This window comes from Oncorhynchus mykiss, chromosome 1 (assembly GCF_013265735.2).
Source record: "Oncorhynchus mykiss isolate Arlee chromosome 1, USDA_OmykA_1.1, whole genome shotgun sequence".
NCBI lineage: Eukaryota > Metazoa > Chordata > Actinopteri > Salmoniformes > Salmonidae > Oncorhynchus > Oncorhynchus mykiss.
The window spans coordinates 77,936,829-77,952,723 of record NC_048565.1 but is presented as its reverse complement, the minus strand read 5'-3'; the positions used below and the strand labels follow the sequence as shown (position 1 = coordinate 77,952,723).

The 15,895-nt window shown below is 40.8% G+C and overlaps 1 protein-coding gene across 2 annotated transcripts in view; it reads left to right on the top strand.

Annotated features, from left to right (window-relative positions):
• LOC110529998 (pro-neuregulin-3, membrane-bound isoform-like) overlaps positions 1-15,895 on the top strand; it is a 384,443-nt gene that overhangs the window by 356,255 nt on the left and 12,293 nt on the right. For both annotated transcript variants that reach the window (XM_036986111.1, XM_036986107.1), the window contains exons 7-8: positions 9,994-10,109; positions 14,842-15,027. In XM_036986111.1, coding sequence (XP_036842006.1) covers positions 9,994-10,109; positions 14,842-15,027 — 302 coding nt within the window. The remainder of the gene's footprint in view (positions 1-9,993; positions 10,110-14,841; positions 15,028-15,895) is intronic.

Sequence of the window (15,895 nt, the reverse complement as noted above, 5' to 3'; positions counted from 1 at the left end):
GTCTTTGTCATGCAGAGCTGTTGGAGATATGTTGTTCGCTCATGGGTGCAGCACCAATCAGTCTACATTGGAGATTGGCATGATAAACAACTGCTTGTCCTATGCCACCCCCATCCACCCGAACTGAACTGTTCAGAGTTAACGCTGTTAGCACAGAAGTCTTTGAGAGAACACTGCTCAGTCATTTGGGACCCCGGGCTGGTTATTGTTGTATTCATCATATGCTCAATAGCCTCTGACGACAGATCTATCTCAGACACTGCCTATCTGAGCTGTTTGCATGGCAAACACCGCGTTCATTTGAATGTCAGTCAAAGTTAGTGCCTGTGCACCAGGGAGGGATAGGGATGTGAGGGTAACACACACCACTGCAGCTAGTTATAAAGTCATTGTTTTAATGTGATACGTGTCATTGCACCAATGTAGCCAGCACACATTAGAGTCCTGCATTGGGTCGGATACCCACGGTTCCTCGCGGGTGAGCAGCAATAGAATCAGCTGCCGGGTAGAATGTAAACATTCTTTCCACCCGTGGGTCGGCTCGCGGTTCAGAACAATTACATTGTAAGTTGGAAACTTTTTAAATCCACATAATACACTTCTAAATAACCCAGGAGCTTGTTGGTTTGCATTGTGTTGTGAATTCCATTCTGTGAGCGGCGAGGCAGACATAAGACTGTCAGAACACACACACAATGAGAGTAAGTGGAGCCCGGAACTGTCCCTTATTTGTGTGGTGCTAAAATGTTCTAATTTGTCCATGCGCAGAGCTTATGTTCCCACTCCCCACGTTAAAATATCCTCATGGGCCAAGTTTACTTTCTCTGGATAGCCTAGCTCATGCAAAAATGGTTAACGTTGGTTGAGCAGCCCAGGTGACAGACCCAGGTCAATAGTGGTAAAGTTCCTGAAGTTCCAGAACAAGGTGGCCATTCTAGAGAGAGTCAAGAACCTGAGAGGAACCAACATCTTCCTCAATGAGGACTTCTCTGAAGCTATGCGCCAGAGGTGAAAATAACTGATCCCAGTCATGAAGGCTGCCAGAGAGCGTGGGGACATCCGCTACAACAGGCTCATTGTCCACCCACCCACCCACCCAAAAGCCTGGAAGGGGTGAGAGACCAACTCCAGCCCTGCATCACACACACACACACACACACACACACACACACACACACACACACACTTGTCTTGCTTTATTCAATATTATTATCTCTGGTAAGCTTCCCAGAAAAGGGCTAAAGATAGCCCATATTGATATATGAAAAGTTTATTTCCAAAACACTATATCCACCAATTTTTCATGTTTGTGTTTTTTCATCAGAAATGATTGCTTATGGGCATAGTGGTGTTGTGGGTACTGCAGCACCCCCTGAATAATAAAAACATTATAATATTGATTTTTTTATTTCCACAAAAATTTGTGCACTGGGCCTACTAGTCAAGACAGCCATCTGTAGCACGGACAAAACAATTAAAATGTGTGCGCCCCACCCCCAAAACATCTTCCTCTGTAGCTATGCTTATGGGTATCTTCATGTGTGTGTAAAATATTACTGTTTTCAGAAATTTTATTCATAGATTTTAGATTTTTTTTTTTTTAACAAAACGCTATACAGTATATCCATAGCTTCACTGGAATGGAATGTTTGACTATGATATGTTGTTGTCTCACCTAGCTATCTTAAGATGAATGCACTTACTGTAAGTCACTCTGGATAAGAGCATCTGCTAAATGACTAAAATGTCAAATGTAAATGTTTTACATACAGATCTCACATTGTTGTATTGATTTTTTTATGATGTTTTATATTGATATCACAAATGCATAATTTGTACATAATTTGTACATACATTTTTTTATGTTTTTAATTACCGATCCTTGACATTGGCGATGACATTTACAAAATAGCCTCCAACACTCTACTCAGCAAAGTGGATGCAGTCTATCACAGTGCCATCCGTTTTGTCACCAAAGCCCCATATACTATCCACCACTGCGACCTGTATGCTCTCGTTGGCTGGTCCTTGCTACACATTCGTCTATAGGTCTTTGCTAGGTTAAGCTCCGCCTTATCTCAGCTCACTGGTCACCGAAGCAACACCCACCCGTAACACCCACCCGTAGTATTTCACTGGTCCTCCCCAAGGTCAACACCTAATTTGGCCACCTTTCCTTCCAGTTCTCTGCTGCCAATGACTGAAACAAATTGCAAAAATCACTGATGTTGGAGACTTATATCTCCCTCACTAACTTTAAGCGTCACCTGTCAGAGCAGCTTACCGATCGCTGCAGCTGTACACAGCCCATCTGTAAATAGTCCATCCAACCAACTACCTACCTCATCCCCATATTTGTTTTTGTTTTCTGCTCTTTTGCACACCAGTATTTCTATTTGCACATCCTCATCTGCACATATATCACTCCAGTGGAAATTGCTAAATTGTAATTACTTCGCCACTATTGGCCTATTTATTGCCTTACCTCCTTACACATTTTTATATTGTGTTATTGACTGTACGTTTGTTTATCCCATGTGTAACTCTGTGGTGTTTTTGTCGCACTGCTTTGCTTTATCTTGGCCAGGTCGCAGTTGTACTGGCCTACCTGGTTAAATAAAGGTGAAATATATTTTTTTTTAAGCAATACTACTGTGTAAAACAGCAATACTACTTATTTATCTGAGAGGGAGGCAGATATATAACATTTAGCAAAAAAAACATGTTTATTTGTCTCTCTGAAATGAAACCATCACGTGAAAGATTTTAAACAAATACATGTCTTTCATTCAAAATTTCTTTAATCAATAAAAGCCAATTCAGCAACATTTCTGAAAATGGATATATAGCATTATAAATGAAATTCTTCATATGTAGCCTTAGAAATAAGGTTAATGAAGTCAATAACTTGTGTACATCAGAGAACATTCATATATTGACCATCTCTGAGACTCACTTAGATAATTCCTTTGATGATACAGTAGTAGCAAGACAGGGATATAACATATATAGACGAGACAGGAATGCCTATGGGGGAGGTGTTGCTATATACTGTATATTCAGAGCCATATTCCTGTAAAGCTTGGAGAGGATCTCATGTCAAATGTTGTTGACGTGCTGTGGTTGTAGGTTCACCTGCCTCATCTCAAGCCTATTATTGTGAGTGTTGCAATAGGCTACCTAGTGCTAACAGTCAATATCTGGATAATATGTTTGAAATGCTTAACAATCTATGTGATGTTAACATAGAGCTCTATTTTCTGGGCGACCTAAATATAGACACATTTTCATCAACCTGTCCGCTCAAGAGGAAGCTTCTCACTGTAACCAGTGCCTGTATTCTGGTTCAGGTTATTACCCGACCAGGATGTTTACAAACACTACAGGAACCATGTCATCTATGTGTATTGATCACATTTTTACTAATACTGTAGTACTTTGCTCTAAAGCTGTATCCACACCCATTGGCTGTAGGGACCATAATTTATAGTGGCTAAATCCAGAAAAGGCAAAGTTCCAAATGCTGGCCTAAAATAGTGTATAAGAGATCATACATAACATTTCATAACAATTCCTATGTTGAAGAATATGTGTTTGTCTGATGTGAAATGAGGAGCACTTGATGCTGTACTTGATGCATTTATTGAAATACATTAAGAAACTGACTGTTAAAAATGTTAAGGCTCCATGGATTGATGAGGCATTGGAAAACTATGGTTGTGAGAGATTAAGCAAAAGGAGTGGCTAATAAATCTGGCTGCACATCTGATTGGCTGACTTACTGCAAATTGAGAAATGAAGGGACTAATCTGAACAAAAAAGAAGAAGAAACTGTGGAACTAAAATAATAATAATATAAAGTATGATTGAAAAAAATCGTTGGAATACTTTAAATGAAATTATGGGCAGAAAGACTAATTCAACTCCATATTTCATTGAAGGCTCATTCATTAAAAAAATGGCTGATATTGGCAATTATTTTAATGACTATTTCATTGGCAAAGTGGACAAATTTAGAAATTAAATGCCTACAATAATCTGTGAGCCATGATAATCATGAATAAAATACCTAATGAGGAAAGAAAAACATTGCAATTTTGAATTATGTAAAGTAAGTGTGGGAAGGGTGGGGAAATTGTTGTTCATCAATAATGAGAAACCACCTCATATTGACAACTTAAATGGAAAGCTACTGAGGATGGTAGCAGACAATATTGCCACTCCTGTTTGTCATATCTTTCATTTGAGCCTGGAGAAAAGTGATTGTCCTCAGACCTGGAGTGAAGCTAAAGTCATTCCACTACCCAAGAATGGTAAAGTGCCCTTTACTTGTTCTAACAGCCGACCAATCAGCTTTACTGACGGCTCTTAGCAAACTTCTGGAGACAATGGTGTTTGACCGGATACAATGCTATTTCTCTGTGAATAAACTAACGACATACAGTACTTTCAGCATGCTTATAGAGAAGGGCATGTACTGCACTGACACAAATGATTGATTATTGGCTGAAAGAAATTGATAATAAGAAGATTGTGGGAGCTGTATTGTTAGACTTCAGTGCAGCCTTTGATAATATTGACCATAATCTGTTATTGACAAAACATATGTGTTATGGCTTTACGTCCTCTGCCATATCATGGCTATCTATCCAATAGAACAGAGGCTGTTATTTAATGAAAACTTCTCTATTGTAAAACATGTCAAGTGTAGAGACTAAACTTCTTGGTGTCACCTTAGACTGTAAATTGTTGCTTTAAAAACAAATAAAACAACACTTTCTAGCATAATGCCTCACCCCTATCTGACCTAATGACCTCTTAGGCACATGTATATGTACTGATGTGTGGGTAATTGTCAGCAATGGGTGTAACTGTCAGTAGGACCTTTTTTTCTGTTAATAAATTTGTGAAGTTCAAAATCAAATGAAATGAAATCAAATTGTATTTGTCACAATCACCGAATACAGCAGGTGTAGACCTTACAGTGAAATGCTTACTTACAGGCCCCTAACCAACAATGCAGTTAAAAAATATATGAATAAGAATAAGAAATAAAAGGAACAAGTAGTTAAACAGCAGCAGTAAAATAACAATAGCGAGACGGTATACAGGGGGTACAGGTACAGAGTCAATGTGCGGAGGCACCGAAGTTCAGTCCTTGACCTGTTCTTGTCTATTGATGTTCTGTATATTATGTCATGTTTTATGTTTTGCATGGAACCCAGGAAGAGTAACTTCTGCTTGGGGATCTGAATAAAACACTAACTGGAAAAGTAAAAATAAAGGTTATGATAAGGGAATAGTCTACACTACCATTGTCAAAAAGGTGCTCCATGAGTGAAATCTCCAGTTTGTAAGGACAACAACGTGGTAGATGGTTACACAGCCAGCAAGCACGGAAGTCTATTTGTTTTTGATAATGCAGTTAATTATCAGTTAATTATTACAACAATTCAAAGGCACTCCATCTCAGTGCAAGAGGCGTCACTGCAGTCCCTGGTTCAAATCCAGGCTGCATCACATCAGGCTGTGATTGGGAGTCCCATAGGGCGGCACACAATTGGCCCAGCGTCATCCGGGTTTGGCCAGGGTAGGTACGTCTTTGTAAATAAGAATTTGTTCTTAACTGACTTGCCTAGTTAAATAAAGGTAAAATAAATCAATAAAAAAATATATATATTTACTGTATATACAGGTAAGGGGAATAGTAATAATAGACTAATAATAATAATTACAAATCAAGTGTATTACTCTGGAGTCATAAACACAATTAAATACATTTATGTAATATGACATGTAACGGTTCGGCTCTCGGAACAATTCCAAGCGGTGGGTCTGTCCTGATGTCGAGTATCGGGTGGGGCTCGGAATTGATGTGGCGCACTTGGGGTGGGTGTGGCTCCAGAAAAATCTGACCCTTGCAGGACTGTAGTACACATATGTAGTACACACATATCTTGCTACTCGATACTATTGTCATTTGTTTTAAAGGTCCAATGCAGCCGTTTTTATCTAAATATCAATATGAAGTACCTTACTGTGATTGTTTTCCATTAAAATGGTCAAAAAGGCACGATAATAACTTATTAACAAAGAGCAATTGCTAAAGCAATAATTTTGCTAGGACTGTCTGGGATTGGTCTGCCTGGGGAGGGGGAAACTGAAAGCTTTCTTTTATTGGCAGAGAGGTTTGGAACTCTCTTTCTTATTGGTCTATTAACTAATTTACCGCCTGGTGATGTCACAAGACAGGCCAAAACTCCATCCCACCAAATCAGGCGGTAATATCAGACGGTCTTTTCAAACAGCTCCTACACTAAAAGGGCATTATCATAATTTTCACAATTTTGCAGTATTATTACAACCTCATAGTGTGAAAATGTATATATACATAAAACACAGGGAAATCACATTTTTGACTGCACTGCGCCTTTAATAACAGAATATGGCTGTTCTGTTGTCAATGTATCTTTCTAGACGGTTTGATTTCCTCTGGAGTCTATTGGGAACTTATGCTAATGCATGCTATTTGTTTCTTTTGTGCCTACCCACACATATATTGATATAGATTTTTTATCTGCAAGCTATCGGTTACCAGGATTTCACAACATGGCTGCCTGCGCTGGGGGGTGGGGTGGTGGAGTAAGTGATAGTATCACACACACACACACACACACCTCTACTCCCTTCAACCCCCTACTCATTGTCAAATGATACAATTTCTCTAGCGTCTCGCAGTCTGTTTATAAATCAATTGTGACCAAGGCTGCCCTTTTCTTCCTACCTGCAGCAGCACTCTGTGGAGGTGCTATGCTTCATGATGGCTCACCCCTCGCTTCATGATGGCTCATCCCTCGCTTCGTGATGGCTCATCCCTCGCTTCGTGATGGCTCATCCCTCGCTTCATGATGGCTCACCCCTCAGGCTACAGCATTCTGCTAGGGGAAGAAAATAAATGGTCCTGACGACACCTTCGCACAATACAAGTCCTAAATGCTGGTTCTAATCTGGGTGGTGTGCAGATGAAACCCGCAGGCCCTATCTCTCCTAGATTAAAACATCCATTACACTAACACGCTCCCCGCTGTGCCATAACAGCCACAGCCGCGACATCAACATGCAGGCCTCGCCACATATATTACGTGTTGCATAACCCCTCTCTTATTGAGATGAATACCTGGGTTGATTTCATGAAGCAGTGTTGAGGTATTTGGCTCTGTGCAAAGATTCTGATAGGTTCTTAAAAGGAGCAAAGCCTCTGATTGGTTCTTAAAAGAAGCAAAGCTACTGGACTGACTGCAGCACACATCTGCTAAATATTAATTTGCAATTTGCTTAACATCTACATGGTGGAGTGTGTCAAGACGTTTCATCCCGCAAGCACCCAATGACAGAGCAGGATACAGGAAGCTGAGTGATGAGTGACAGGGCGACAGAGTGGCAGCTTAAAAAGAAGTGCAGTGTTGTTGTGGATGGCTGGTGGAAGTCTGGAAGTCCTGTTTTGGAGGATTACTGGGGAGGTGAAGCGTGTCTGCTGCCATGTCTGGATCTCTTTTAAAAGCTTTAAAACCATGAGTTTCTCTCTCTCTTTTTCCCAAGCAGACATTCTGCAACTCTTCCTTGTGTAGTTTTAATACCCCGAAGCTCTTTCTATTTTGCTGTCTTGTACTTGAAATAAGAAAAATCATAGTCCCATTGTGTCACATTTTCTCATGCATCCTCATTTCTTTTCTCCCTATCTAGTCTCTAGATTTCTGACAGTAATTGAAATTATATAACACTTTAATAGCATCAACTTGAAAATAAATATTTTTCTAAAGTGTACAACAAAACATTCATTAGACATGATTCATTCAAAATCACATTAACCTTTTCAATCTGGTGGCATTCATTAAATGTGTGTATTTGAAAGCCATACCTCCTTGTTAATGCTACGATGAATGTATCAGCATTGATTAGTTACCAGGTAGAAGTCAAGGATCCATATGAGTCCATGGTCCAAGTCTACAAAAGTAAGATCAGCTCAGGACGAGGAACCGGCTGCAAGAGTCTAGCTAATAAGCTCACTATCCTGCGTCACTTAGTCAGGACTGATGCTGTTTCACTATCAAAAGGACAAAGTCAGCCCTGGCAGCAGTGGACAGGAAGAGGGTAGACAGGGAGAGGGCACAGTTTTAGGCACCGTGGATGGACAGGAAGAGGGTACTGTAGACAGGAAGAGGGCACAGTATTAGGAACCATAGATGTAATGTAAAAAGAATGAGAAAGCCATAGAAGATCTGCAGGAAATTCTTGAAGGTCACTTTCTTGCTGTTCAGAAACTGTTTTGAAAGGGTCCTTGAAGTCAAGAAACGTCAAGTGCTCTCTTTAATAGTGACTTTAGTAGACCTACATGTTACAGGTCTCTCATGTTGGTCATGCCAATGTGCACACTGGAGATTTTAAAAACCCCTATGCCCTGTCTAAGCCGGGTGTGGGGGTTCTACTAAGCTAACGTATGGAATTGTTTTAAGAAGGTCATACCAAGGATCATTTAGTTATTTGATTTGGAATTTGAAACATTGAATTTGGGCTTACTGCTATTATCCCATACAAACGCATTGAATAACAGATTCACTACATGGAAAAACAGATAATCCCCCCCAAAAAGCTAAAGGAAGTTTGTTCTTAATTGTCCATCCTACGTCTGAGAGATATAAGAAAGATCAGGATATATTTTTTTTAAGTGTTTACGCATATTTAACTGCTCATTTTTGGCACTAAACTATCTCCATATATACTTCCATAAATGTGTTTAACTGATACCAGGTGACCTTCAGACAAGTCTTGTGAGGCTTGTGGGCGTCTTTCCATAGAGGGGACATAATAATTTGGACGCTACAGACGTTTTTGTGAGAAGACGGATTTTTGGGATGTCTCACGACCTGACAAAGACTGCTCTAGCGCTGCCACCTTTCACTGCAGATGCAGAAGCACGACATCGGCAGATGGGGTGGACTGATATCACTAGTTTAAACTGACAGATTTTGATTAGACTCTAGTGGGTTAAAAGATGGTCAGGGGCATGTGTAGTCTAAACTTTAAGGACTCATCCAGTTCTCGCTTGAAACAACTCCAATAGCTTTCTCTGTAATTCTTGAAAGTCCTGTCTGCATGTACTGTTAAATGAGCTTTGCCAACAAGTTAACCTGGTTGGATGCATGAGTGCATCTATTTAACCCTGATTCTTACACCCATATTGGCACCATTTATATTTGAACTAGTAATATTTCAATTGTGTCAGCGAATTCATTATTGACAGCTTTATTATCTGTAATGGCTTGCAGTGTGAGGAATTACCTTTAAATGATGCTTACGCTCCAGGCTTTGGACAACAACAGTCAAATCTGAGAAATCACTTAATACCATCTTATCTTGGATTAATGCATGGTTCCTGGTGTAGTGCTGCACATGCCGTTGTGGATTGTGGTACCAGAAACTTCCTTGGGTTAATCTGCTGTCTGTCCGAGAATAGTGTCCAATTATACTGACTCTGCTCCTCTACACCAATCCTTTATCAACTATCTGCACTCCTCTGAGATGTATAGCTCTACTTCTCCTTCACATCCTCTTCCGTTCTCACTCATTGACACAGTAAAATGGAAGGAGGAGTGGAATAGACAAAGAGCAGGAAGGCCGTTGAAATTCCTGTCATCATTCTTCTCTTGCCATGCAACGGTCTACCTCACGCTGTGGCGCTCAAAGGGTGAAGGTGTGTGAGCATACTGAGTCGTGTATACAAGTAATATTCATCTTTAGCTGTGACTCCAAAGGAACATGACCATTCCATACTGCAAATGTGTGCTTTAGCTATCTGCATAGTTAAAACTTAATTGTATTGTATGCATAAACATGCAATATGATCTGTATAATCGATATGTGCCGTATAATATGATCCGTGTTATAGGTTATAACCTGCACATGAGTACATTTACATCTTTGTTGATTTTTCAGTATTGTAAGAGGTCCTCCCAGCCACATGAGGGAGCTGTCTGGGAGTCCAGCTTTGCCCAGTGCAACGCCACCCCTACCAACAACTCCAGTGGTCCAGGCAGAGAAAAAAAATACAGGTATGATTTCCTCACATAGAACTCAGTTGCCTGAATGATGAACACTTCTCTGTGGAAGTTCAATGTCCCTTTCAGTAATTCACTGAGACTCAGTGAAGAGAGAAATTGAATTAACCACATTACAGCGCAGCCTAAGATCATTTTAGATTTATTGAATGCTTTAAACAAAGAATGAGACTAATTACAATTGGTGATAAACATGTTAATGTGCATATCTGTAACCGGGCTGAACATGCCAGTGAAGAGTCAGAGATCTGACTCCAACCACATACCATGTTCTTTAAGAGCCAATTCTGTATTACAATGAGTTCATTTCCACATTGTAGAATACTGTGCTAATGGAAAGCTCTGTTGTGGCTTAACTCTTTATACTACATTAGCGTCCTGGAAGACCACATAATGTATATACTGTGGGCTATAGATGTATAACTCTGTGGACTTACATTATCTGAAAGCCCATATGATTCAGATGTGATTCTATGTGATTTTTTATGTGATTCTAAGTCGTGATTCTATGGGGCTTTTATAGCAACAGCCTTGGCATGTGAATCCCATGTAATGGAACAGCGAGAGCTATCTCTGGGAACAGCTAGTCCTTCGCAGTACAATGAAGTCCAATCACAGTCAAGCTGATCTCTCTCACTCAGAAGCCCGATATCCATCATTAACTTCTCAGTGGTATTCCCTGCTTTCGTATTCCACTTGTATTCAGTGAGCTGCATGTGAGCTGGGACCCAGGGAATGCTATTGACTTCACATGATTTCAGGAGTAGGGAAACCACACTCACTCATATAGCATTGTGAATTTCCCCAGCCACCAACCTGCCTGCATAATTACAAGGACATTATGGTGGCTATAGAGATCCACCTTTCCTTGTCAGAGTGTGTGTGTGTGTGTGTGTGTGTGTGTGTGTGTGTGTGTGTGTGTGTGTGTGTGTGTGTGTGTGTGTGTGTGTGTGTGTGTGTGTGTGTGTGTGTGTGTGTGTGTGTGTGTGTGTTTGCATTGCGCCAGTGTTTGTTTGTTGGGATTACAGATAACCAAATCCTTTTGTGTCTGTTTGGCTTAATCCACACCCGCCTTCTTTCTTAAATGTTAAGCTCCGACAACAATTTGATTCCCCCTCTGGTTTTGTTGGTGGCTGGATTGTAAATTGTTTGCTTACAGTCCTTGCCCTTGCCATAAGTGATGTCTATAGGATCATGTCAGTTTGTATGATTGCACTTATGCTGGCTTAGGGAGGATTTGGATAAAGTTTTCAGCAAATTAAAGTGAAGATATGTTTCCAAAATAGCTTGAAACTTGACAAGCTCTTGAGTGGATTTTGTGTCGAGGGAACCCTTGAACTGTAGTTACCATGGTGCTCTAGAAGCAGCCTTAGTGGAAAGCCCCTGTAAATATTTGTTATGTTTAAGTGTTTTTAATTCTGGGTTTTTGTATCACCTGTTTTGTTTCTGAACTTTGAGTTTTATTGTATATTTCTGGTGGTTTTGACCCACAGATTTGCAGATAGACTGGCAGGTCATTTTTTGTTGTTGGCTTGGCTAATTGTTTTTGTTCGGTGCATCTGAACAATGCACCAGATTTTTTTGTTTCACCTGGCTGCTGGTTCCTGATCTTTTGAAAACATAGATTGAAGAGTTGGAGTGCTGAGGTAGAGGGCTCATCATGAGGATGACTAGCTACTACTCTGAACTGTGTGTGGTGAGCATTCTGGTGCCCTGGTATGCTGAGACATCACCTGAGTGAATGCCATACATTGTGAAGGAGGTCCAGTGACTACATGACAGGCTGGTATCCAGAGTAGCCCTGTACAAGATCATCACCAGACTCTTCATCAACCATCTCCCTGACCACCTTCCTCTGATCAAGCCATGAACTGTCCCTCTCCATCTTGGAGGAGGCATGCACTCAAAGACTTGGCCTCTATTGTTTGAGATAGTTAACTATGGCTATGCTACTCATGATGATGTATTGGTTGATCTCACTAACTATAGCTATGCTACTCATGATGATGTATTGGTTGATCTCACTAACTATAGCTAGGCTACTCATGATGTTGCATAGGTTGCTTGTTTTTTGCTTTTGAAGTGCTATAGAAATGTAATAAATGACTGTTATTATTATTATTGGCCATCGCTTTGTTCTATCCCCACAACTTTGGTAGCTGGTTATTTACAAGACTTATCTAGCATCAAATCAAATAGTCTTCACTTGTCTATAAGCATGTCATGTATACTGGGGTTAAACGATCAATAAAGATATGATTTGGCACACAGAGAGAAGTTTTCAAAGTCCTCACTGCACATGACTAATCAATGACTTCCCACCCCAAACCCCAATCATGTCAACACACTGCAGAAACCCAGAAACTCACACTGCAGCAAGAAACAGGAGATGTGTTAGCAGAGGGACACAAAGGTTGTATGACAGGGGAAACTCAAGTTTAATTGACTGGAGAAATGGCCTGATTCCTTTTCTCCTAGATGGATTGGCAATCAGCCACACTTGTCCAATGGCCTGTCTTTAGCAGTTTATGTGGTCCCTCTGTGTAGCGAGCGCCTTGTAAACTATGTGATGTTCAATTTACTGTTCAAGTTGTTCATTTTCTGGATGGGGAACTCCTGGTGGTACATCTTCTCATTCACAGCCATTTGATGGCTCACAACAGAGGGTAGCACCTCATTTGGATAGTCCCAAGTAGATGGTTTGTAGATGTTCAGTAGATGTGCAGTAGATGTTAAAAAAACTGTCAACAACATTTCAACTAACTATGCACTAACCCTAGCCCTAAACCTGACGTTAACCCTTATCCTAACCCTAACATTAACCCTTATCTTAACCCTAACCTTAACCCTTATCTTAACCCTAACCTTAACCCTTATCCTAACCCTAACCCTAGCCCTAAACCTAACATTAACCCTTATTCTAACCCTAACCCTAGCCCTAAACCTAACATTAACCCTTATCCTAACCCTAACCTTAACCCTTATCCTAACCCTAACCTTAACCCTTATCCTAAGGTAGCCTCGTGGTTAGAGTATTGGGCCAGTCACCGGATGACGATTAAGGCAACCCCCGCACCTCTCTGATTCAGAGAGGTTGGGTTAAATGCGGAAGACACATTTCAGTTGAAGGCATTCAGTTGTACAACTGACGAGGTATCCCCCCTTCCCTTCAACCGTAACCGTAACCTTTTGCATTCCAGCAAAGCCACTACACAACTAACCACTAAACAATACATTAATTGCACTATAACAGTGACAAGCAGTGCCCACAAACTGTTAGAGACTACATAAACCTGTCCCAACAGCAGAGCTTTCTTTTAAGTACAATGGAGTGAATCCTTACCTGGCTATCAGCGGAGCCTTGAGTGGCAGCGAAACAATTAATTCAGCCTCATTTACTGCCTTTATTTAAAAAACATAGCTGATATGGCTGACCATATCTTCCTGGCATATTACATCCTTTATGCAGCAGCATACAAGACATTTTGGACTCACCTGGCAAATTTTGTCATCAAAAAAAGAGAAAGATTTACAATTCCGAGTTGGATGACCGTTCAAAACGGATTTTCCCAGTCTGAGTGTGTTTATTCCCCACTTCCCCGTTGCAATGCTTGCGGTTAGCCACTGTCACTGATTCCTTCCAAACAACTCATTGTTGAATTAGCGATTTCCCACTTGTTGTGTAATGCTTAATTCCAATGGCCGATGAGCACCGATACAATTTATCTTCATTATTTATCTTCATATTACAAGCATTAAAAAGGATTTGCCAGTAGATTGTCTACATGATTTATGATGATGACCGCAAGCTAAAAGTCCAATCAAAGTGTCACAGCCGTTGAATGAAGAGGACCAGGGTGCAGTGTGGTGTGCGTACATATTATTTTTATTAGAAAAGACACCGAACAAAACAATAAACACTACAAAACAAACCGTGAAGCTAAAGGCTATGTGCCATAAACAAAGTCAACTTCCCACAAAGACAGGTGGGGAAAGGGCTACCTAAGTTTGGTTCTCAATCAGGGACAACGACAGACAGCTGTCCATGATTGAGAACCCTACCCGGCCAAAACATGGAAATACAAATAATAGAACATAGAATACCCACCCCAAATCACACCCTGACCAAACCAAATAGAGACATAAAAAGGATCTCTAAGGTCAGGGCGTGACACAAAGCTAATGTAGCCTATAACGAAATTTGACGTCAGTTTGTCTGTGGCCAATGACCTTGAGCTTTCTTGGAAGGGCACTTCTAATCTAAGTCTATGGCAGGACCCAAAGGGCTCACATTCTTGATGTCTACCCTTACTAAAGGCAGGTGACGTAGTGTCCCCATGAGTGACAGAACACTGAGCCAATAACGGTGCAATGCTCCTATCTTCTGCTGGCTTGCCCCACCACCACAGAAAGCACTGAGCTAGGCTGAAACACCTGCATTTTGGCGCTGCCTGTTTGTATGTGGCTTTACTAACTCAATGATACATACAGTATACATATTTGAATTGTGTGACATACTGTATGTGACACTTTTGTTTTTGTTTGGGGGGGGGGGGGATATGGGGCTCAAAACAGGTGGGGCTCTGCCCTGAGTGACGTGTCACCTCTGTGTGTTGATAGTATGACCGTCTGTAGAGCATCTATTTGGGATTATCTAAATAATGTGTGACCAAATCGGAAAATCTAATAATCCACTTTTGATCCCTTTCCCTGTGGTTGATTTCAGAAGCGGCTCCTTGTCTCACAGTCCAGACCAGAGAAGTAGAGCCACCCATTGGTCAGTACCGCGTAGAACTCTGCCTATACCCAGGGGAAGACTAAATCCAAATGGTGGATCCAAACATTCTGGCCCCGCCTACCAACACCTCCAGGAGTTGGAGTCGTCTGAGAGAGAGGTTGAGTCCTTGAGAGGGTAAGTTACACTGTCGGTTTATCAGAGACATTAGTACTGACTACATCTCAATTGTCATTCAACTTACAGTAGCAGTAATAGTTCAAATGTGGACATCATGTCCTTCACCTTGAATACTACTTCTGCAAACTCAGAATTAATGTGTTGGTAAAGTTCAAATCAAATCATCAAATCAAATTTTATTTCATCACATACACCGGTTTAGCAGATGTTATTGGTCACATACACGTGTTTAGCAGATGTTATTGAGCTAAATGCTTGTGGTTCTAGTTCTGACAGCGCAGTAATATCTAACATGTAATCTAACCATTTCACAACAAATACCTAATACACACAAATCTAAGGAATGGAATGAAGAATATATAAATATATGGATGAGCAATGTCAGAGTGGTATAGACTTAGATACAGAAGATAGTATAGAATACAGTATATACATACGAGAAGAGTAATGCAAGATATGTAAACATTATTAAAGTGACATTATTAAAGTGACTCGTGTTCAATTTATTAAAGTGGCAAATTATTTCAAGTCTGTGTATGTAGGCAGCAGCCTCTCTGTGCTAGTGATGGCTATTTAACAGTCTGATGGCCTTGAGATAGAAGCTGTTTTTCAGGTAGTTTGCCTCCGGTGATGCGTCGTGCAGACCGCACCACCCTCTGGAGAGCCCTGCTGTTGTGGGCGGTGCAGTTGCCGTACCAGGTGCTGATACAGCCCAACAGGATGCTCTCAATTGTATTTTAGGCGACAAGCCACATTTCTTTAGCCTCCTGAGGTTGAAGAGGCGCTATTGCGCCTTCTTCACCACACTGTCTGTGTGGGTGGACCATTTCAGGTTGTCAGTGATATGTATGCCGAGGAACTTAAA